At 38.0% G+C, this 25582-nt stretch overlaps 1 protein-coding gene and 2 pseudogenes across 1 annotated transcript; 1 reads left to right on the top strand and 2 right to left on the bottom strand.

The window, feature by feature from the left end:
- Nucleotides 1-705: 705 nt before the first annotated feature.
- On the bottom strand, nucleotides 706-2089 carry LOC127646132 (putative nuclease HARBI1; annotated as a pseudogene).
- An 8408-nt stretch (nucleotides 2090-10497) lies between these two features.
- Nucleotides 10498-12886, bottom strand: LOC127646326 (GTPase IMAP family member 9-like; annotated as a pseudogene).
- A 1340-nt stretch (nucleotides 12887-14226) lies between these two features.
- Nucleotides 14227-17717, top strand: pxmp4 (peroxisomal membrane protein 4). The gene is made up of 4 exons (XM_052129895.1): nucleotides 14227-14351; nucleotides 14640-14702; nucleotides 15561-15759; nucleotides 17106-17717. The coding sequence occupies exons 1-4, from the start codon at nucleotides 14239-14241 to the stop codon at nucleotides 17364-17366; spliced, it is 636 nt and encodes a 211-aa protein (XP_051985855.1). The 5' UTR covers nucleotides 14227-14238; the 3' UTR covers nucleotides 17367-17717.
- Nucleotides 17718-25582: the final 7865 nt, after the last annotated feature.

The raw sequence follows: 25582 nt of genomic DNA, 5'->3' as shown, positions 1-25582 counted from the left end.
ACAGAACACAATGAACATAACCTGCTTTATAACAATTTTGATTTAAAATGGCCTTCAATTTATAGGGTGAACCAAATGATGAAGACACTCTGTCTGTGTCTTCAGAGACAGTTGCTGAGGTGAATGCACTGGGCTTTTTATTATAGCACACATTTGAATGTCATAATTAAATGACTGGCTCTTACACATCTCTTTTATTGTAGGATTTTTCACAACCTGCCCCAGAAACTGAAGCCTCTACCTCAATGGGCTTCAGAAGGAATGTGAACAAGGTAATGCTTTAAACCCTTAATTACAGTCAGTCCTATGTTTGTAGAAAGTCATGCCACTTTTTGTGATTTGATCAACCTCCAGAAAACGTGTAATGATTGTTTGTGGTGGAATTGTTTCAGGTGGAAACAGACTCCGTCAGGGCCCTTTACAAAAGGAGTCTAGAACTAGACTGTTCACTGAAGGAGCTGGACTGTGAGCTGAGGAGGCTCCAAATTAAAAAAATTAAATTGGAGATCAAACAGCTGGAAAAAACAGATCTCAGTATGTGAACTTTTTTTTTTTTTTTTAACCCTGTATGAACCCTGTATTTTAAGTTACCCTGTATGAACACTATGAATGTTTATTAATGTCATTTTTCTTTCTCTCTTTCCTCCCTAGCCACATGACCAATAAAACAGTTTGAGACCTATCAGCAGTGTCAGTGTGCTTTTATTAAGTAAAATATTGTGTTGTGATTGCATCTCTGACAGCTGCGCCAGCTGGGTGGTCAATTGTGATGGGTCAATTTCATCAGGGAGAAGCTGGTTTTGTGGTGGTACTCGCTCCTTTCTGATAGTGGCTATATTGTGCAGAATGGCACATGCAGCCACTATCTGTGATGCCCGCTCTGGTGACACTCTTAAACGCCTAAGGCAGTTGAAACGTGCCTTTAGGATGCCAAAGGTCATCTCGATCTTGACCCTGGTTTTACTGAGGGCCACATCGAAGCGGTTTTGTGGCCCTGTCTGAGGGTCAGGATAGGGGGTTAGCAAAAACCTCTGGCATGCATAACCTCGATCTCCTACCAACAGGCCATCAAAAAGCCCTGTCATAGAACAGAAAAGGGGAAAATTGTGTAAGCTTTTCAAATTAAAACTTTAAAGTGTACTGTACCAATTTTAACTTGCCTTCCTCAAAGCGCTGACACAAAATAGACTCACGGAAAATTCGTGAGTCATGCACTGAGCCAGGCCATTTGGCATCCAAACTTGTGATCATGCATTCATGATCACAAGTCATCTGCAGATGAAATGTACAGTAAATAACTGTCCTATCTGTTAGTTACTTATTTAAAGATTGATCTCAATGCAAATAAAAATAACTTCACATTTTTCAAATACCTGAACATTAAGGCTGTGAAAGGACTTTCTGTTCACATAATCTGCCTCATGTTCTCCAGAGCTGTGGAGATTGCAACATGTGTGCAGTCTATTGCTCCTATGACTCTAGGGAATCCTATCATAGGAATTAAAAATATATATTTAAAATCATTCTTAACAGCTACTGTAGACTATTGCATTATATATTTCTAAGTATGAAATGTGCTTTTTTGCAGAAGAAAAAAAAACGAACGTGAAAGGTTAAATTTGTTCATATGATGTCACCCAATCAAGATATCTTACCGGCAATTTTATAAAATCCCTCTTTTATGGACATGGTCGATAAATGTCCAGGGAACACAATGAAGCTATTTATGTACCCCTGCAGAGCGAGGACCACCTTGCGAATGGTCCGACAGACCGTGTTTTTCCCTAGATTCTCTGCATCACCGACCGCATACAAGTATGTACCACTTGCCAAAAAATGCAACGCAATACATACCATTCTGTGGTACAGTAAGGGCATGGCTTCGACGAGTCACATTTGTTATGTGCGGCTCAAGAAGTTCACAAAGATAAGACATTCCTTCCGTGGAAAATCTGTATCTTTCATACAAGTAAGTATCGGGAAAGTCAAATGGATTTTGTCTGTCCCTAAAAACTCTTTCTCTACGAAGTGCTCGTCTAACAATTTGCGCGGAGATGTCCACAGGATTTGGGAGAAAAGGTGAAGCCATTGCAGCAGAGAACAGACGCTGGGAATTAGTTGCGTCACCTATATGTTTCTTTGCTCACAGCTGATTGGTCAAACTTCAGTCTGAGATCTTGAATCCAGAACATAACCTGCCCCGGAGCAGGTTAGCCGTGCAGCGTAAGATACCATGGCAACGAACACCGATTAAAGCCGAGCTACTTTCATAGTACCTAAAACCCAGGGTTGGCGGAAGCTAAACTGGAACATAGCTGGCTAGCCACCTAAACCGGCTTCATGGTACAGGCCCCAGATCTCTAAGGGAGAAGCCCGCCACCCTTCTGAGGAAGCCCATTTCGGCCGCTTGTACTCGTGACCTAGTTCTTTCGGTCATGACCCAGCCTTCATGACCATAGGTGAGGGTAGGAACAAAAATTGACCGGTAGATCCAGAGCTTTGCCACCCAAACCCTTCTTTCTTTAATTAATTAATCAATAGTAGACAATGTTATTTTGAATAACCATATCAAATAACCATTCACAACATATTGTATAAATAACATGTGTAATTATATTATATTTCAAATAAAGTCTAGACAAGGCTTTGCCAAGCCAGCATCAAGGTTTGTCTTGACAAACTTTACCTATCAAGTTCATTATTTTAATCTATAATCTTTAATCTTCAAATACTGTCTTGGAGTCAAAAAGCTTGAGAAGCACAGGACTGTGAACATCAGGAAGGCATCGGGACCAGATGGAGTCTCAGGTCGGGTCCTCCAGAACCTGCGCTGACCAGCTAGAGATATTCAACCTCTCCCTGGAACAGTCAGTAATTCCAACATGCTTTAAACAGTCCATCATTGTTCCTGTCCCGAAGAAACCCCAACCTTCCTGCCTTAATGACTAGCGTCCTGTAGCACTGACCTCAATTGCGATGAAGAGCTTTGAAAGACTGGTCAGAGACTTCAGACCTCCTCACTACCTGACACTCTGGATCCCTTACAGGTCGCTTATTGTCCAAATCACTCAACGGACGATGCCATCACACATCTCCTCCACACTGTCCAAGATCATCTGGACAAGAGTAAGGGAAATGATGTTAAAATGCTCTTTGTTGATTATAGTTCGACTTTTAATACTATAATTCCCTCTAAACTCACCACCAAGTTGGAGGACCTTGGATTAAGCCCATATCTGTGTCAGTGGATCTCCAACTTCCTGACTGACAGGCCACAAGCAGTAAGGGTGGCCCCCCTCAGCACTGGAGACCCCCAGGGTTGTGTTCTAACCCCCCTGCTGTACTCATGGTTCACTTATGACTGTGAGGCCACTTCCAACTCCACCACCATTGTCAAGTTTGCTGACGACACTGTTGTGGTGGGCCTGATCAAAGGCCTGGAGGACTGGTGCCAGGAGAATGTGCCATTGAGAGCATCCTGACAGGAAACATCACAGCCTGGTTTGGAAACTGCACAAAGCAAGATAGACTGGCACTACGAAGAATGGTGCGATCAGCTGAGCGCATCACCCACATCAAACTCCCTGACCTTGAGTCCATCTACAGCAAACGATGCTGGACCAAAGCCAGGAAGGTCATGAAAGACCTCAGCCATCCTAATAATGGACTCTTCTCTTTGTTGTGGTCAGGGCAGCGCTTATGCTACCTGATGGCCAAAACAGAGAGAATGAGAAGGAGCTTCTTTCCCCAGGCCATCCGTGTCCTGAACCAAGGACAACACTAGGACTAGGTTCACTATTCAACAGCGCACACTTGAAGCAATATTTTTTTGCTTAATGACGGCTTCATCCAAGGTGGATATGCGTCGCTTCACGAGTGATGTCCTTCCATTGATGGCGATCTTTGGCAAGCATTTGTAGGTGTCCGGTCCAAGTGTTTGCATATGCTTTACGACTGCAATTAAACGGCTTCATAATAAATTGTTCTGCTGCTTTTTGTAAAATAGCGTTTAGTGGCCGTTAATACACCACCTCGGGGCCGCTTCCAGCGAGGGTCGTTTGTGCATAGGAAAGCTTTTTGTGGTAGCCTATCCTCGGGCATTCTTAGCATATGGCCAAGCCATTTCCAGCGACGTTTGGTAACTAGTTCTGATAGCGATAGTTGGTAGTTTGCCGAATTTCCTCATTGGGGATACTGTCTATAAGGCGAACTTTCGTGATAGACCGCAGGCAGCGGTGGTCAAATATTTCTAGATAGGTCCCCTTTCTTAGTGTTCCAAGATTCACTACCATACAGCAATATTGCACGTACTGTTGCCATGTATACCCGCCCTTTGGTTTTGTTTCTGATATTCTTGCGGTTCCATAGGCATTTTAGGCCTAGAAAGTTGGCCATGGCTTTACGTATTCGGCTGTTGGCCTCACAGGCAACTTGGCTGTTTGCTGTTATCAAGCTGCCCAGGCAGGCGAAGGAATCAACAGCATCTATTATATTGTTTCGGCTAATAGGGCTACGTGAAGCAATATTACTATTATTATTATACATCTACAACATCAGCTTTATAACATCAGCGTGTTGCAGGTCAACATTACTGCACAATTGCACTTTACCTTGCACAATGTACATATTGCCAGTCAAACGGTTGCTGCTACCACCTCTACATCTGTCATTATGCACCATTTCAAATTCATATGCATACTTCGTATGCACAGTATATTTCTTCTTTCTCCTATTTTATTGTGTATATTATTGTGTTGTAAATTTTTTTTTTTTTATAGTTTTTTTTTCTATTTCTACTCCTTATCTCTATATAAAATATATTTATTTAAAATATAATATATTTGCACACTGACCATGAACATAACTATCAAAAGTGATATATAGCTGTGTTCAGATGAAAAAAACGTTAAAAAAAATTTTAAGCTACTGAAATCCTCGGTACGATCCTTTGAGCATGTGAAGAGACTTTGGGTGACACAGATTTATAAAAAAAATGTTTTGTTTTAAAAAGTGCATTCTAGGCCAAGTGTAGTTTATAGAAGCATTTTCTTGGAGCATGTTGATAAAGTATGAACAGAAAGGAAGGTTTATTGTTTTCACTGTAGATCGGTATGAAGTTTCCTGGCAAAATTTTCAGGCAAATCCATAAACACAAACAAAAATCACCTTCATTTTGGCTTCTTCGAGAAAAGAAAAGCATCTTTAAAAAAAATACAAAATTTCGTTTTTGGTCACATTCTGACCATATAATAATAATTCCTTACATTTATATGGCGCTCAGGGGTGGAGATTAATACAAGGCCATGAAAGATAGGTGCCAATGGGGGGAATTTGGCCAAGATACCAGGGTTACACCCCTACTCTTTACAAGAAGTGTCCTGGGAATTTTAATGACCACAGAGAGTCAGGACCTCAGTTTAACATCTCATCCAAAGGACGGTGCCTTTTTACAGAATAGTGTCTCCATCACTATACTGGGGCATTAGGACCCACACAGACCATAGGGTGAGCACCCCCTGCTCACCTCCCTAATACCACTACCAGCAGCAACCTTGGTTTTCCCCAGGAGGTCTCCTGTCTTGCTCAAGGACACAATGATGGTGGCTGTGGGGATCGAACCAGCAACCTTCTGATTAACAGTTATGTGCTTTAGCCCACTACGCCACCACCACTCGTGACATGACAAAACTGACAAAATGTAATCAAAGAACTGCAACTATGACTAAAACTAAAAACTGTGTAAAAATGAACTGCATTAGGCTATTCCTGTAGCCTAAAGTATGTGGAAAATGGTCATTACAGCACAGTGTGATCGAATTTCAGATGCCCAGCTCAAAGCACACTTAAGGGTGTAAATAGAATGATTATGCATGAGTCTTTTCTGCTTTTTCAAACATATGTCTCCTAACATCTGCAATTCTCGATTGAGTAGCACTTCAGGTACCATCAAAGCAATCTTTCACGCTCCACCCACACATTTTCAACGATCTATCCAGAATATTCCTGAGTCCCATGACGCTTTGCGTGCGATTTGGGCAGAACTTCCGGTTGCGTGTAAACAATCATTATGTACTAATGCAGCATTAAAAATGAGAACAGCTAATCACTGTATTATAGCGATGTTATATTGTTCTCTCTCATCTGTCTGTTAATGATTATGGGATTCAGGATGACGACCAAATATAGAAGCATTTTAGTTATTTTGTTGAGTCTTTATACATCGATGGAAGAACCTGAGAAGACTAACCTGGAAAGATATGTAGCCTATTAGCACGTTCACGGCTGTAAAGTTGGACATGTTTTGAGAACTGTAGATAAATATGTTTGTTTTAAAGCATATATTGAGTCTAGACAGAACCTGAAGAGTTTGCTGTACTGAGATTATGTATTTACTGCAGATGCAGGGGAGGTCTAGACAGCAGGATGCTCGTGTAATACAGGACTCAGACGATGATACTGTCATGCTGCTGTTTTTTTGGATAAAATACAACTATTCTGTGGGAAATGACTGTGTAGTAAACTCAATCTAGCTTTATAATTGTTCATTTACATTAGGGATGCACCGGTCCAATACCTGGATGGGTATCTGGAATGGGTATCGGTCCGATGTGCCCGATCCAAATCCGATACTGTGTGTTAGTCATGTTCATTACTGTCAAGCTCCAAAAATGACAAAGAACCATAAAAACACAATTAAAGTTGTTCAGGTGACTCGTGCATTTTATTCAAAGCCACTTGAAGAGGTGACAAAAGGCGGTTTTTAATAAATAAATATATAAAATGCACGCACCACTCCAGCGCGTCAGCGAATGGCTCTGCACTGTTTACACACACACTCGCAACTATTATTTGCCTTCACGCGCATGCAACATTTAAGCGATACTCACGAACAACATCTCAAATGTAGATGCTCAATAGTTCGGTTCACTTATAATTTATAACACTGCAGGTGCATTTTTTTTTTTTAATAAGAAGCTAATTAAACTACTGTGAACAAACAGACACATACAGCATTCCTGGAGATTTCAGAATGTCAAAATAAAAGTGTGAGGGTTAAACGTGTGCAATTGAGATATACAGGTGAAACTCGAAAAATTAGAATATCGTGCAAAAGTTCATTAATTTCAGTAATTCAACTTAAAAGGTGAAACTAATATATTATATAGACTCATTACAAGCAAAGTAAGATATTTCAAGCCTTTATTTGATATAATTTTTATGATTATGGCTTACAGCTTATGAAAACCCCAAATTCAGAATCTCAGAAAATTAGAATATTACATGAAATCAATAAAAAAAAGGATTTTAAATACAGAAATGTCGGCCCTCTGAAAAGTATAATCATGCATATGTACTCAGTACTTGGTTTGGGCCCCTTTTGCATTAATTACTGCCTCAATGCGGCGTGGCATGGATGCTATCAGCCTGTGGCACTGCTGAGGTGTTATGGAAGACCAAGATGCTTCAATAGCGGCCTTCAGCTCTTCTGCATTGTTTGGTCTCATGTCTCTCATCTTTCTTTTAGCAATGCCAGGTCAGGTCAGGCGAGTTTGCTGGCCAATCAAGCACAGTAATACCATGGTCATTGAATCAGGTTTTGGTACTTTTGGCAGTGTGGGCAGGTGCCAAGTCCTGCTGGAAAATGAAGTCAGCATCTCCATAAAGCTTGTCTGCTGAAGGAAGCATGAAGTGCTCTAAAATGTCCCGGTAGACGGCTGCGTTGACTCTGGACTTAATAAAGCACAGTGGACCAACACCAGCCGATGACATGGCTCCCCAAACCAACACAGACTGTGGAAACTTCACACTGGACTTCAAGCATCTTGGATTGTGTGCCTCTCCATTCTTCCTCCAGACTCTGGGACCTTGGTTTCCAAATGAGATGCAAAATTTGCTCTCATCAGAAAAGAGGACTTTGGACCACTGAGCAACTGACCAGTTCTTTTTTTCTTTAGCCCAGGTAAGACGTTTGACATTTGAAGCCCATGTCCAGGACCCGTCTGTGTGTGGTGGCTCTTGATGCAGTAACTCCAGCCTCAGTCCACTCCTTGTGAAGCTCCCCACACATTTGAATGGCCTTTTCCTGACAATCCTCTCCAGGCTACGGTCATCCCTGCTGCTTGTGCACCTTTTTCTTCCACACTTTTCCCTTCCACTTAACTTTCTATTAATGTGCTTTGATACAGCACTTTGAGAACATCCAACTTCTTTTGCAATTACCTTTTGAGGCTTTCCCTCCTTGTGGAGGGTGTCAATGATGGTTTTCTGCACAACTGTCAGGTCAGCAGTCTTCCCCATGATTGTGAATTCAACTGAACCAGACTGAGAGACTATTTAAAGGCTCAGGAACCCTTTGCAGGTGTTTAGCTGATTAGAGTGTGACACTTTGAGCCTACAATACTGAACCTTTTCACAATATTCTAATTTTCTGAGATTCTGAATTTGGGGTTTTCATAAGCTGTAAGCCATAATCATAAAAATTATATCAAATAAAGGCTTGAAATATCTTACTTTGCTTGTAATGAGTCTAGATAATATATTAGTTTCACCTTTTAAGTTGAATTACTGAAATTAATGAACTTTTGCACGATATTCTAATTTTTCGAGTTTCACCTGTATTACTATTAGCATTTGTTTAGAAATTATAATATTTAAGAGGAATGGGTTCCACAAAATAACTGTGTGGATGAAAAGTGAGCTGATATATAAATTGGGCATCCGGAAAGTATTCACAGCACTTCACTTTTTCCACATTTTGTTCTGTTACAGACTTATTCCAAAATTGATTAAATTCATTATTTTTCTCAAAATTCTACAAACAATACCCCATAATGACAACGTGACATGTACGTAAGTATTCACAGCCTTTGCCATGACCATAGACTGTAAAAAAAGATGGCCGACGCCCCTTCGCTCTTTTCCATTGGTGAGAACTGAAGCCGCCAGTGTCCCGATATGGCGCTGACATCTTGGGACTTGAGTCTGCGCAGTTGCGATTTCTGGACCAGACCTGCGCAGTAGTGAGCAGGAAGTAAAGCCGCGAAATCAAGGCCCCGCCCTCACTCTCGCTGAATCAATCGCAAGCACACGCCCCTGCACTTTTGACGGTTTCAAATAATTAATTAGAGATATTTAGATATTAAATTTAAAGCTCCAATCTCCTCAGTCCTCCGAAGATCCCGAAAAAAAGTCAGTTGGTGCTTCAGTGACTACTTCACTCAGAGAACCTGTCAATCACAGCTGTCAATCATGATGTCACAGCACCGTTTTTATAGCATCAAATAACTAAAAACAAACTTATTTTGAAAACAAACACTTGAAATGACATCAACGTGATAGAAACGACAGTAAATGACAGAAACTATCTTTGGAAAAAAGATATGTGAAGTGTAATTTAATTGTTTAGTTGGTCTCACGTCCCGTTGAATAACATGGGGAGGCGGGGTTTATGACCTATACTAGGACCAGTCACCGGGGGGCGATCGAGACGTCTTTGAGGGCTTGTGCAGCACACTTGGCCATGAAACACGCAAAATTGAGCTCAGGTGCATCCTGTTTACACAGGTTAAACTGTTCCATACAAAAGAATTACATTCAATATTCATACAATTCAAACATATTTATTTGGACATACATTATAAACACTGTACACAAAACTTCAATGTTCTCATTAAAGCAACTATAAAACAGTATGTATTATTAAAATCACTGTACAAATACATTTAATTGATATTGAATTAATGTCCACACTGTTTTCCAAATCACCTTTTCCCTTTAAGAGAAGACATGCACATTATACAAAGACACTCAACAGAAAGTTAATTGCCGGCAGAAAAAATGCAGGAAAGAGGAATATCATAATACAATTCATTTAAAACATATCACCACTGTACATGTCTCAAATAATTATTATTATCTTCCACTGTAGAATTGATCCATTTAGCATCACAGCATGAAAACAGACTTTGAAAACATCGCCTCAAACTCACAAACAGTTCAGGAAAATCACGTCTGGACATCTATTTTAGCCGGACCGTACGGGTGAATACTATGAGTAATCCCCGCTGTTGACTTTTTGTCATTAAAGTGAAAAGATTTCTTCAAACAGATGTTCCTAAGTCAATTCTAGGACAGGAGCGCTTTGCTCTGCATTCTGATCATAACATTGCTGTTTTAGACAAAACTTTAGTTGCGCTTGATTAATTGGATAAGCATTAAGTACACACATTGTCTTGGAAATTTTAAAGACATCTTACAACATTTAAAAAGCAAGAATCTAATGTTATGACAGGAAAGCGAGCAGTGACCGGCTACACGCAAAACGCCAACCAATCGCACTTCCGCTAGCCAACCGGAAATTCCTCCCGCTGATAACATTGTGGATACATTAGACCAGGATTCCTCAATCGGCGGTCCTAGAGACAAATGTTTGGCCCGCGCTAAAGCCTGTTCATACACCAAATCCATAACGATTTTGCAAAGATAAACTTAAGATGAAGGGTCTATACACACTGAGTCCAACAACAATAAACAAACATTTAAAAATGAAAAAAAGAAGAAGAAAAAAAATCGGAAAAATGTCACCCCTGTACAGTAGGCGGCGTTGTTGCCGTTCTACAAACATTTCTACCAAGTCTCCTGCTCCAGTGCTAACGATTAATACACTGAACGCTGTTAAAGCATTTCTATATCTAATTTGTCATAACTGTTTCATTATGTTATACGAGCGAGTCAGTAAGTAAAGAGCGCTTGTGCATAAATGTACGCCTATTTATATTTGCACATATAACTGAGAATGCATGAATATAAAAATAGTAATAACAATAACAACAATAATATTAGCAGCAGCACAAACACTTTGCCATTAAATCGAGGGCTTGAATTTGTATTGTTGACAGAATCTGGCCCTTGATGAAAACTAATTTACATCTTTATACCATGTGTGCCATTGAAGAGTCTCATTGTCATTCCCATTCAAAATCAAAGATGGCGCTAGTGTAAATAAGGTCTATTATGGTTCATTCAAGGGAAAGTTCACCCAAATATACAAATTCTGTCATCGTTTACTCATTAGGTTTAAGTTGCTCATGCTGAACTATTATTATGTGTTGAGTGTTATTAAAGCGTGAATAAATGTTAGTGCAAATGAATATGATAAAAATCGCAAGCAAGACCCCTACAATAAAACCAAAGACTATTCCGGCACAAGCCCCCAAACCTCCATGTTGAGCTCCTGCTACTGAACCAATAAGTGCTCCGATTGTACCCATCAATATCACTATAAATATCTTGAGATATTGTATTGGGATGTCTTCCAAACGCTTATTGTTGGCGGCCTCTCCAGTATCTTTCTTCTTATCTGAATCCCCTTTTTCTTCTCTCACTGTAAAATAATACATGCGTAAGTTTAATGTGAGAGCAGCTGTTGGTTTTGAGGCATTGTGGAATAATACTCACTTTCAGGAGGATCCATCTGCAAACTTCTACGCCTCTGTCTGGCCTCGCTCTCACCAGGCGCCTCCTTTGTCTTGTGTTGAAACAGTTCATAGTAAACTTGTGGCAATGAAGGATTCACCCTTGTTCTCCTCCACCAGGGCTTCTATCTTCTCAATGAGCGTGAAGATCTGAGTGGCAGATTCCCAAACACTACTCTGAAGAACATGGTATCGCCTTCCACACTTCTCCAGGATATTTCCTGCACTGTGAATGTGTTCTTTGATGGCTGATTCTTCGACTCCTTCATCACAAGCAAACAGCACGATAGTGTGTCTCCATACGCGTTGTGACAGTAACTTCACATGCTCTATTGCTGCAGTAATTTCACTTGTAGTAGAAGGTTGTTCAGAACGATTTTTGACAGGTAACACTAGAAGTAAAGCGTGAGGTCCTGGAGGACAATGTGACACACTTCCTACTATTTCTTTTTTTATGTTCTCTGGGGTTTGTTGTATTAAGTCCCATCCTGGTGTGTCCACAACACTGATCGTCCTCCCGGCCTGCTCACTCTTATATAAAGTACACAGACCTATTTTATCATCTGGTAGTTTCTCAGAGCCCAGAAGGGATTTAATCACATTGTTCCTGCCAGCTCCAGAACTTCCCAAGAGCACAATTCTGATCTCTGACTGTTTAAAGGAACCTCCTTGAAAGAGCAAACAGGGGTCATGGTGAAAAGAGAAATTAATGATATTCACAGACACACACACACACACACACACACACACACACACACACACACACACACAAAGCCTGTTTTAAATTCACTCACCTTGAGGTGATTCTGAGAATATGGCGGCCATGATCACAGTAGTTGTAATTGCTCGTAGACGTTTTCACAACATGCTCTTAATGTGAACTGTGAACATGAAAACAGGGGAATAGTTCTACAGATCACAGAAGCACAGAATTAATAATGCTATTAAAATCATAAAACAAAATGACTGCCTAATCACAGACTCGGTATCAGCAACATTGTTCTGCGTGATTGTTGCACACACACATACACATAAATGCTCATAATTTAAAAAAAAGTTTGTTCTTGCATGACATATTCCAAAAATGTGACATATTCCCACACACCATCACATAGCTTGCGAATCTTATTTAAATCACACATAAATAAATGTTTGTTAATTTGGGGCCTGTAGCCTGTTGTGTCCCAGTAAGAATCACTGATTTGCTATTTAAAAATGTAGCAACCAAATCAACAGCAACATATACTTAAATGGTTAATAAACAACATGTTTCATAAATGTTAAAATTAAACATTAAATCAAAGTGAACAAATCAAAATAACAGTTTAAATATGGTACTTTTACCTTCGCTACATTGCTAGCTGGACATGGATGCCTTGACTTCCGAATAAATGGACTTTAGCTCTTGCTGTTGACTTTGGAAGGCATCCAGCATCACAGGTGTGACAGGTAAAGTCTTAAACTGTGATTCTCTCTAGTGGCACACAACAGTTACTACATCTTCTGTGCATGACAGTGTTCAGACCTGGTGTTACTCTGTCAATTTATTAACTAACACAAAGAGTCAACTAATATATCTTGTGGCCAACTCAAATCATTAAGGAAGCAAAATATGTATTTATATGATCAAAATTAGACAAATTGTTACGGTGTATTTGGGTAAATAAGTTAAAATACTTTAGTTAACATGAACTAACATTGAACATTTTTTTACAGCATTTATAAATCTTGGTTATTTCAACATATACTAGCACATTTTTACAATTTAAAAGTTGTATATGTTAACATATGTTAATGCACTATAAACTAACATGAACTAACAATGAACAGTTGTAGACTCTTTTTATAAACTAACACTAACAAAGATTAATAGCCTATATAATGTGTAAAAAAAAAAAACGAAAAAAAAAAAAACGTATTGTTATTGTTCATGATACCGGTTGAATCAATACGGTACGCGATTTGTCCCCTATTTAAGATGGTCAGATGGGGTCACGGTAAAATCGTTCCAGATCGCCAATTTAACGTTGATAAATTGGAAAATATGAATTTTTTTTTTCAATATAAATGTTCAATAAGATCAAACAATGTATGAATATTATCATAATGACAAGTACAGGTGATGGAAAAATAAACAAATCAAATAAATACAAATTTATAAAAAAAAATTAAATATGTATAAACCTTCCAAAATGTATACATAAATAAGCTACAGAAGACAAATAAAAAAAAAAATAAAAAATATATATATATATATATATATATATATATATATATATATATATATATATATATATATATATATATATATATGTGTGTGTATGTATTTTTTTTTACATATAAAAGTTTATTTTTATTTTTATATAGTCATGAGCATATCTGATGAGATATTTTGAACTCCAAATCATAGATTATATTATCCCGTTTCCAAGCTTCAAAAGTCTCATTTGGCACATAAAACTGAACAATAAAATAGCAGTGAAATGATTTGTCTAACAAAACTCCCGTGTTCTACAGTATGTACACAAATAAATAAGAAATACTATTATATGAAATAAAGTTAAATGTTCAGAGACATCCCCGCCCCCACCCCAATTAAGTGTCCCTTATTTTAAAACATCATTTTTTTTTTAACCTTTATGTAACCTGAAGTATGTAAAACCCTGCTGTTCCACACCCGGAACAGTAGGTGGCGGTATGCGTCTATACACGTTGGTTTGCGATCCGCCATTAAACAGAAAGAAGAAGAAGAAGCAGAATCGTCATGGCTGTCTCAAATCTCTTTCAAACTTTGTTATACACAGTCAACAATCTTCTGCAACAACACAAATATAAAACTGCTCTGGCTGTCGTCAAAGGCTTCAGGAATGGAGCTGTGTAAGGTTTTATTTCACAGTGTTTATATGCATGTTTATCAGTGACAGCAGTAGATATCAAAGCTGTTTTGAAGCTGTTTACATTTAGCAAACTAAATTAATATGATTATATTTACTCCTGAATATGAAAATAATATATGCCGTTTTACTTTCGCCTTTTTCAAGGTGACACGCTTATTAGACTCAAAAACACAGTGAGGTTAAATTGATTTAGACTAGGAAGTCATTTTAAAACAATTGTTTTTATTCACTATTTATTACTCATGTTTGAAACGGTTCTTTATTTCAGATATGGGGCAAAGATTCGCGCCCCTCACGCCCTTGTTATGACATTTCTGTTCAGAAGCGGCAGGTGAAGTGAACTTTGATCTCTTTACTTTCCTGTTTAAATAAGATTGTGGGAGGCTGTTGCTTTTATTTGTGGATCTGTCTAACAGATAATGTTACATAACAGTATTTTGTGTAAATTGGGTGTAATTAAATATTTTTTTCATTGAAAAAAGTAAAGTAAGGGATTACTCTTAATTTCAGTCATTTTATTACAAGTTAATTCTGATGTAATTGCATTAAATACCATATAGACTCTTAAAACAATTCTATATAAAGCAATAGTGAATTTTAAATTGAAATTGAACATCTAATGTTTAAAGGTATGTTTTTTGTTTTATTTATACTGCCCCTTTAAATTCTTTGGACAGTTAATTCATAATTTATTTAATTTGATGTGATTTATTTGAAAGAATTAAAAGAACAGTTTCATGTCAATCCTTGTATTTTTCATATGGGCGAGTTCGATCAGGGTTTTAGAAAGTAATAAGTAATGCAATTACTTTTCATTAGCACATGATGTAATTAGTAGTTAATAATTAATTAAATTTTTAGAGTAACTCGTCCTACACTGATGTGGGCATATATTACAAGTCATGATTTTACTATTATTCTAAAATCTGGAAAATAGTCGTAAGAAAGAACGAAAGGGAACTTTTAACTGGTGGTGAATATAATATTATATGATATTATTTCTTAGTTATTTGTGTACATTCTGTAGGACATGGGAGTTTTGCTATACAAAACATTTCACTGCTATTTTATTGTTCAGTTTTATGTGACAAATGAGACTTTTGTAGCTTGGAAACGTGATAATATAATCTATGATTTGGTGTTCAAAATGTTAATGCTTGGTTTTCATGGACTCTACACACATCTCCAGTCTGAGAGAGAAGTTGAAGGCGATCGCTCAGGCCACATACACGCACTCCAGGAATTTGGCCTGTTTTGTGTTCACATATAAGGGACTGCAGGCGATCCAGAAGCACGTACAGGGGAAACCGCTTCAGGCTCACTCGTTCCTAGCCGCTTGTTTCGGAGGCTGGCTGGTGTTTGGAGAAAATAACAACATCAACAGCCAGGTAAATAACAAGAAAGTGCTTTTGCATGTCATTTAAAAATCACATTTAATAAAGGAGAACAGTAGGATGAGTTATAGAGGATCTAAATACTCTGACTTGGCTGGTTCTACTGTTTAATCTTATTATTATTCCGCCTTCTGAGACCAAAATCTTAAAACCTAACTTGTCCTTGAGCTTTCAAGCTACACGCACAAAACTTTGCACAGACCTTAAAGGGAGAGTTCACACCAAAAATGAAAATTCTCTCATGATTGACTCACATTTAAGCCATCCCAGCTACTTGCTAAAACTTACTAGCTACATGTTAAAACATGTTAGTAATTCTTAGCTAATTGCTAGTAACACCTAGCTACATGTTAATCATGCAAGCAACACCTAGCGACATGTTAAACATGCAAGCAACACCTAACGACATGTTAAACACACCAGCAACACCTAGCGACATGTTAAACATGCCAGCAACACCTAGCGACATGTTAAACATGCCAGCAACACCTAGCGACATGTTAAACATGCAGGCAACACCTAGCTGCATGCTAAAACATGCTAGCAACACCTAGCTGCATGCTAAAACATGCTAGCAACACCTAGCTGCATGTTAGCAACACCTAGCTGCATGCTAAAACATGCTAGCAACACCTAGTTACATGCTAGCAACACCATCAGAACTAACTTCATTATTCTCATTTTGAGTAATTTTCTTTTTCTTTTTAGCGGATACTTTAAGCTTATTGAAGTGTATTGCATTATATTACATATCATAATACAGTATACATTTTATAATATAATATTTTTGTCATATGTTTTGTTGAATATTTAGGACTATTAAGATTTTTTGTTTGCATTTTTTAACATTATTTCATGCCAATTAAGCTAAATTCTCATCACTGTAATACAGTCATTTATACTATATTGACAATGAGATTGTTTTGACATCAAGGAGCTTTCTTAAGTAAAAATACAATTTCTTATTAAAGGGGCGGCTGTGGCTCAGGTGGTAGAGCGGGTCGGCCACAAATCACTGAGTTGGTGGTTCAAATTCCAGCCCACATGACTCCACATGCCGAAGTGTCCTTGGGCAAGACACTGAACCCCAAATTGCTCCCAATGGCAGGCTAGCACCTTACATAGCAGCTCTGCCATCATTGGTGTATGAATGTGTGTGTGAATGGGTGAATGAGACACAGTGTAAAGTGCTTTGAATACCGTTAAGGTTAAAAAGGCGCTATATAAGTGCAGACCATTTACCATTAATGCTTATACATTTTTAGGGGCCACTGTACTATATAGGATATCTATAGCATTATTTGATTATCTCTAATGTTTAATATTTTCTATTCCTCCAGATAAATATGTATCTGCTGTCCAGAATTCTCTTTGCGTTGTCTCGTCTGGCAGTGGAAAAAGGCTTCATTTCTCAACCCAAGAGAGATCCGTTCCCGCTGTTTGCTACACTGGTGTGGGGCATCGTTCTGTGGTTGTTTGAGTATTATCCTCATACACTTCAGCCCTCGCTACAGTCCTCTATGAACTATCTCTATCACGACAGCAACACATGGCATGATATTACAGACTTCCTTGTTTATAACAAACCAAAAACCACTTGAAATTTCAGGTAACAGTGGAACGGACAAATCGAGACTCCTACATGAACCAATATGAATGTAGCTAATACAAGAGACCACTTTAACATTTGTTTGTTTGTTTGTTTGTTTGTTTCAATGAAGGGTTTAATGACTATTTACACACCATATTTTCTGAACTTTATTACCCTAACAGGTTAGAGTATACTCTAAACTACAGATATTTGCAGTTTTGGAGTGAATCTAATGAAAATGCAAAATAAATAAAATAATTAATTAATTAAAAAAAGTAATTATATTTTGCATAGTTGCATAAAGTATTTTTAACAATTAAAATTTTGTTGAATTGTTATTATGTTCATGACAATAAAGCATCCCTCAAATTCTTATTACTTCAATGTGAAATAAATCAAATTTCTGTATTGTGAAACATTGATACAGTATATTAAATTCTAAAGCATTATACATACTATTTGGATTTGTATACTGCTTTTAAAATTGTATAAACATTGTCAATCATTTTATTGCAGTTTTTGTCAAAAATACATTACAGTAATAATAATTAATAAACAATCAGCATTAAGAATAATGATCAGCAAATAAATAAACATCCAGTTATAAATCCGGGTACATTGGAATTTCAGGAAATGTATTTAAAATGAAGGGCCAGAATAATAGAGAAATTGCATAGTAATATTTCATTGAACAATGTCCATGTGTTATATTACTGTATGTGTGGATTAATGCAAGAATATACCTCTTAATATGTGCAAGTCATTGATGTTGTTATAAACATATTGTTTATTTCCAGTGGTATCAAATACATACCATCCAGTCCCACACGTATCACATTAATATACATAGCTATTTGTACGTTAATATTTGTATCATTTAAACGTACATGTTTGTACTTTGACAAAACACTAAAATGTACAATATGGATGTTTGAAAGGATAATATATATTTTTTTTTCATATTGACAGCTTTAGAAACGTAAGACATTGAAGAATCCATTACAAATATATTTGAATACACAAATCGTTTATAAATGTATATGTACATTTTTACTGTTTTATAGATATTTTAGATACCCTTACAACTACCTTTAAACATAACCACTTTCCAATCTAACCATAACCATTTATTAAGCATATATATACCAAACTGTATCTTTTTTTTTTAAGTTTAAATGTATTATATTTAAATTCTCCCATTTCTTTATTTAAATGTTATTCTGTTTTACGTTGTATTGTTTGAGCATTAATAATAATAATAATAATAAAAGAAAAAGGAAAAATATAGATATCGCGGAATACTTCAGTGACAAATGGTCATGTGACACTTGAGGGCCAATGCGCATGCGACATTACGTATTGCTTGTTGAGGCGACATTTTTATTTTATTTTGAAAACGAAACTAACTGGTTGACTGTTACTGCGGAAAGAGAATGAAATCGTTGAATAAAAGGCTTGAATTTGGGTCTGTTCTTCACTGAAAGCAATCTGAAGATTTGAATTATACCTTACAAATGTATCGATTAATACGAATATTGTTTTATGGAACTTTCTGTGATTTGTATTGTTTTGTAGCATATTCTGAAAACGAATTTTGTGTACCGTAGCCAATTAAAATAAATGCTTAATAAACGATTACAGATTATTATTATTCCTTTTTCATTTTAAAGTGATATAATCGTTAAAACGTATATGGCAGCAGAAATGAAAGAAACCATTAAACAATCGAATGATTATACAGTAGATTTGATACATTAATATGTTTCTGATTTAATGACTTGTGATTTTCAGACTTTGGGTCTGCACTTTAAAATGAGCCGTTTCTCATCCTAATTTTGTGTTCAATTTTAAAGGGTTTATTAAGTTATCCAGAAAAGAGCAGTGAATGTTTTTCTCTTTTCAGTGTTGTTGCTTGATTCATATTCCCTTCCATTCAAAAAAGTGCTGGATTGTTTCTGTAAACACTGTTGGGATGCTGATGCTGGGTCAAAGGGGTTGTAAGGGCTTTATTCGCAGCTGAACGGTTGGGTTACTTTGACCCAGCTGCTGCTTTATTCATTTTCCCGCTCAATTAACGAACTTTCTGTTGCGGTCAGACTTGAGGTTCACACAACACAAGGCGGGCAGGATTTTATGGTAGATTATTATGAATACTTTACCTATATGTTTAATAAGTTGTGGTAATAGCATGATTTTAAGACCTTTTCAGTGTAACAGTACAATCTTGGCTCATGGGGGATTAATGTCCATTAATGTTGCTGAATTAAGATTGTAGAATGCCAAAAATTAGTATTTAAATTTACCCTGTAAAAAAAAAAAAGCTTGCAAAAATCTATGATGCAATATGAACTGTGTTGTTGCCGCATGTTTAGGGGTTTTAACATAATTAAAAGAGTAAGCCTTATCAATATTTGATACCGTTAAACCTTCTCCAAATGTCAAATTGGCTAGGTTATAATTTCACAGGGAGTTGGAGCATTTTATTCTAATGGTTGGTGTTATGTGAATTTATATACCGTATGCCGACACAAGGTGGCCACACTTGACTGTGACCCGCAGTGCTAAATGCTCTTCCTTTTTTATTTTATTTTTACATTAGATCATCACAAAACTTTGTACCGTTATAGTCACATTTTCGGCAGTATTTTAAAAGTGACTCCAAGATGCTGACTTGATGAAGCTATAAGATATTATATTGCAGAATAAATTATTTGATCAAAATCAACAATTTTGCTTTATCAACAGTGTTTACCTTCATAATCTCATAACTTGATGACCAACCCATTTTCTTGAAATGTTGGTTGTTAGTACCAAATATTTGACTCAATGAGTTTTGGGTATGTAATTAAGGTAGCCATTTTTCAGAAACTGCCTCAGGGCATAAATCGTTAAAAAGTATTTTTTGCCCTTTTGAAATTAGTTCTAGGGGCATTTTTTTTAATCATTTTCAAAGCAGTTTCATAAAATGCTGGGAAATAACCTTCAATTTGCCATATTGCATTCTCCTAGATTACTCACAACACTGTCTTTTTGAATTTCAGACCAGGAAGTAGATGAGGAGTGTTTCACTCTATTAGATGACTGTGCCATCGCCTGCCTCATTCCCAAAATATGACAGTATGACAAATTCCAGAAATATCATAAGGAACTCATGAGTAAAATGCAGTTGTAGATTTTTTTTTTTTTAAGTATGTAAGTTTATGTTTCTCCACCAGACACTCTCCACCGCCCCTATTTTTGATGCCTCTGACCATGTTGCTAATGGCAGGGTTGATAAGTCTCTCGCCATTGCTGAAGCATTGTAAGAACTGTCATGCTACAAATGTGAATTAATAATGGCATATACATGCTTCTGCTGCAGACAAGTAGTACCTGGTCATGCAAAGGGTCTGTTGGTTCACTGGAGGTCTGTGGTGATGGTTTTTTTTTTGCATTTTGATACTTCCACAGAATAAGCTTGATAAATTCAATTACGGTTATATTGCAACACTAAGTGACTGACGTGTAATTACGAGGTGGGGACCAACATGATTGAGTACATAGAAAACACAGATGCAATCAACTGTTTCCACACATTTTGTGCTTGGGGGATGAGACGATGACGTGCCAAGCCTGCACCATTTTTTCAGGCCATGCTATTGAAACTGAGTCTTTGCTTGGAGCTTTGTATCAAGACATTTTAGTCTTTGATATATATATATATATATATATATATATATATATATATATATATATATATATATATATATATATATATATATATAACAGATTGTTCAGCCTGCATTTAGGGTGTGTGTAAAGTTGTTTTTAATGTGTTTAAAGAGCTTATTTAAAAGTTATTTTTAATATAGTTATGTGCTGTGTGTTGTGCTATAATGCACTGTTGATGTGATGTTTTTTGTTGTTGTTTTTTTAAGAAGCTGTTCTATAAACTGGTGTTTTTATCTACATGGGGCGGGGAGGGGGTTTTGAATCATGCGTGATTCATTTTTGGCAAAAAACTAAAAAAAAGTTTAAATCATTAAATACACATTTACAGTGGCATCTTTTTGTGTAGTGTGTGTTTGATTATGGGAAATTATTATAAATTACACAACAATAATTTGTAAATAATAATAAACCGTAATAATAAGTATTATTAAATTTAAATGTAGCAAGGCAATGATTCAGGTAAAAATTTTTGTTGTTATTCATTTTATGTGTAATTTTAACCCAGCATTAGTTATTTAACTCACTAGGTTGGGTCAAATTAAATAACCCAGCATTCTGGGTTAAATTGTAAACTCAGCACTCGGGTCAAACCAACCCAGCGCGTACTGTCCCATAGTTACCCAGCAGTGGCGTAATAACTAAATAACCTTTCTTGTCCTCTTTAGAAATATCTTGGTACTCATTAAGTTTTTTTTTATCCACTTTTCTCTCAATTTGGAATGCCCAATTCCCACTACTTAGTAGGTCCTCATGGTGGCGTGGTTACTCACCTCAATCCGAGTGGTGCAGGACAAGTCTCAATTGCCTCCGCTTCTGAGATGTCAATCCGCACATTTTATCACTTGACTCGTTGTGCATGACACCGCAGAGACTCACTGCATGTGGAGGCTCATGCTACTCTCAGCGATCAACGCACAACTTACCACACGCCCCATTGAGAGCGAGAACCCCTAATCATGACCGCAAAGAGGTTACCCCATTTGGCTCTACACTCACTAGCAACCGGGCCAATTTGGTAGCTTAGGGGACCTTGCTGAAGTCACTCAGCGCACCCTGGATTTGAACTTGCGACTCCAGGGGTGATAGTCAGCATAAATACTTGCTGAGATACCCAGACCACCTGTGAGTCACTACTAAAACTCGTATTGTGAGGCAAATACTCCGAAGTCAACACTGAAAGTTCATGTTTATTTTATGGAAGGCTTCAGAGTAGCAACAGCACTGGATTAATGGATTAACGACCTGGATTTCTGCATGTAAATGTTACAATTTGTCTGACTCAAGTCTTTAGAAACTCTTCTAACCTTATTATGAGCTTCAAAAACTCTGTAACGTACAATTATTATGTTTTATTTGTTTGGAAAGGCTTTTGGAAACTAATAAATTATATTTGTAATGCTATAACTTTTGATTGCTTTGTCGTATCAACAGAAATGTTTTCTCAGATACAGTTGACACGATTGGGAACAAAACAAAAACTTTTTCGGGGCCACCATATTTACACCCAAAGATATATAATGTCAAATAAGAAAAAAAAATCATTTTTTAGCAGTTTCTCAGGCTGAGAGTCTCAGAATTTATCATAATCTATATCATTATTAGAGTTTTTTAAGTTTTCTTTAAAATTAAACCAAACAATTGACCTTCCTTGTTTTTTTGCTTATGCCACTGAAACATCTTTAAAAATACCTTCAGAGATTAAATGGTAAACATATAAAATTCCCAAAAATAAATGATAATCTTAATAGATCAGTACGTTTATTTTTAAGTTCCTTCAAAAGTAAAAACATTTGTTAGTAGAATTTCCAAGGAGTACTTACACTTTTACTTTCACCAGGGTATCTGTAATTTTACTCGGGTACAGTATTTATGTACTTCGCCCACCAGTGTTAACACTACACCTGATTTTTGTAATGTAAAATGTTGCTAATTTGTCTTATCAAGAATTCCCACCTCATTATAAATAGATCTTATTTTAGGAAACATTTATGCAGATATCCATTTAAAAATCCTAAGTGCTAACATACTTTTTTCTCAAATTGTTTTGTAACTATGACTAATGTTTATCCAGGTCTTGTGAAAGTGTTTGCATGAGAAAGCATGCCATATTTTGTTAAATTTCTGCCATATTTTGTGGAACGTAATGAGGAAATGGAATAAGAACATTTCATAATCCCTATACTAAGCAAAATGTGTCATTATCACTAATGGGACGTGGGGCGAGTCAGAGGAGTGACTTGGGTGTCACCCCTGAAATCACCACACTCTCTGCTATATGCATCATAGATTTGATTTTCACAATAATAATATACAATGTACAGTACACAATACACACAATATAGAATACACATACAATAAAAATAAAGAGTATATAAAATATATATATACATACAGTAGTTGTATTGTGAAGAATATAATTATAAGGATGTTTCAGTCCAGTGTGAGATATAAGATTAATAAAGTGCAGTGCTAATGATTGATCGTGAGAGATCAAGTGTTCAGAAGTCTGATTGCTTGGGGAAGAAGCTGTCATGTAGTCGGCTGGTGCGGGTGCTGATGCTGCGATATCACCTGCCTGATGGTAGCAGTGAGAACAGCCCATGTCTCGGGTGGCTGGAGTCTCTGATGATCCTCTGAGCTGTTTTCACACACCGCCTGTTATAGATGTCCTGGAGGGAGGGAAACTAACCTCCGATGATGTTTCTGGCAGTTCGCACCACCCTTTGCAGGGCTTTGGGGTTGTGGGCAAATCTTCGTACCAGGCGGTGATGCAGCCAGTCAGGATGCTCTCTACAAAACTGGTGTAGAACCGTGTGAGGATGTTGTGGTTCATTCCAAACTTCCTCAGCCGTCTCAGGAAGAAGAGGCGCTGGTGAGCCTTTTTCACAACGGCCTCAGTGTGGACGGACCATGTGAGTTCCTCAGTAATGTGGAATGGACACCGAGGAACTTGAAACTGCTGACTCTCTCCACCGGTGCTCCATTAATGGTGATGGGGCTGTGTTCTTTGTCTTTCCTCCTGAAGTCCACTACAAGCTCCTTGGATTTACTGATGTTGAGGGAGAGGTTGTGCTCCTGACACCAGCGTGTCAGAGTGTGCACCTCCTCTCTGTAGGCTGTTTCATCATTGTCAGTGATTAGACCTACCACCGTCGTCTCGTCAGCAAACTTAATGATGGCATTGGAGCTATGTGTTGCCACACAGTCATGTGTGTACAGGGAATACAGTAGTGGGCTGAGAACACAGCCCTGCGGGGCTCCAGTGTTGAGGGTCAGTGATGAGGAGGTGTTGCTGCCCATTCTAACCACCTGACGTCTGCCTGACAGGAAGTCCTGCACAGGGAGCTGTTTAAATCCAGAGCCCGGAGTTTCACATCAAGCTTGGAGGGCACTATGGTGTTGAATGCTGAGCTGTAGTCTACAAACTGCATTCTCACATATGTGTTCCTTTTTTCCAGGTGGGAGAGAGCAGTGTGTATTGTAGATGCAATGGCATCATCAGTAGAGCGGTTGTTGTGGTCGGCAAACTGCAATGGGTCCAAAGAGGGGGGCAGCACAGAGCAGATGTGATCTCCGATTAGCCTCTCAAAGCATTTTCTGATGATGGGGGTCAACGCAACAGGACGCCGGTCATTTAAACAAGTGATTTTGGCTTGCTTCGGTACAGGCACAATGGTTGATGTTTTGAAGCATGTGGGGACTACAGACAAAGAGAGGGAAAGGTTGAAAATGTCAGTGAAAACACCAGCCAGGTGGTTCGCGCACCCTCTGATAACGCGGCCCGGAATGCCGTCTGGATCCGTGGCTTTACGGATGTTCATCCGTCGGAAGGATCGGGTTACATCCACAACAGAGACGGAGAGTGAACCAACCTCTGAAGCATCAGCCGCGAGTGCTCTCTCCGCGAGGGCGGTGTTATTGTCCTTGAAACGAGCATAAAATGTATTAAGTTCATCCGGGAGAGATGCAGCGGTGTTCACGGTGGAGTCTTTATTCCGTTTGTAGTCCGTGATGATGTTAATTCCCTGCCACATACTTCTAGAGTCAGTGGTGTTGAACTGACCTTCAAGTTTGCGCCTGTACTGGCATTTGGCTTCACTGATAGTGTTACGGAGGGCATAACTGGCTTGTTTACGCTCCTCCGCGTTAGAAGAATTAAAAGCGGAGGTCCGCGCAGTGAGTGCCGCGCGAACATCGCTGTTAACCCATGGTTTCTGGTTGGGGTATATCCGTATTGTTTTGGTCGGAACAACATCCTCTACGCACTTCCTGATGAAACACGTTATGCTGTCAGCGCAAACCTCGATGTCATCATCAGAGGCGGACCGGAACATCTCCCAGTCTGCGTGATCAAAACAGTCTTGTAGCGCAGAGTCTGATTGGTCCGACCAGCACTGGATCGTTCTGAGGGTGGGTGCTTCCCGTTTCAGTTTCTGCCTGTAAGCGGGAAGAAGAAGAACAGAGGAGTGGTCCGATTTGCCAAATGGGGGGCGGGGGAGGGATTTGTAGCCATAC

This window comes from Xyrauchen texanus, chromosome 7 (genome assembly GCF_025860055.1).
Source record: "Xyrauchen texanus isolate HMW12.3.18 chromosome 7, RBS_HiC_50CHRs, whole genome shotgun sequence".
NCBI lineage: Eukaryota > Metazoa > Chordata > Actinopteri > Cypriniformes > Catostomidae > Xyrauchen > Xyrauchen texanus.
The sequence above is the reverse complement of the archived record's forward strand: the minus strand, read 5'-3'. Positions and strand labels throughout refer to the sequence as shown.

Coding starts and splice junctions, on each gene's coding strand:
- pxmp4 (XM_052129895.1), top strand. CDS start 14,239: ATGGCTGTCTCAAATCTCTTTCAAACTTTGTTATACACAGTCAACAAT. Junction 14,352..14,639: donor GGCTTCAGGAATGGAGCTGT/GTAAGGTTTTAT, acceptor TCTTTATTTCAG/ATATGGGGCAAAGATTCGCG. Junction 15,760..17,105: donor ATAACAACATCAACAGCCAG/GTAAATAACAAG, acceptor CTATTCCTCCAG/ATAAATATGTATCTGCTGTC.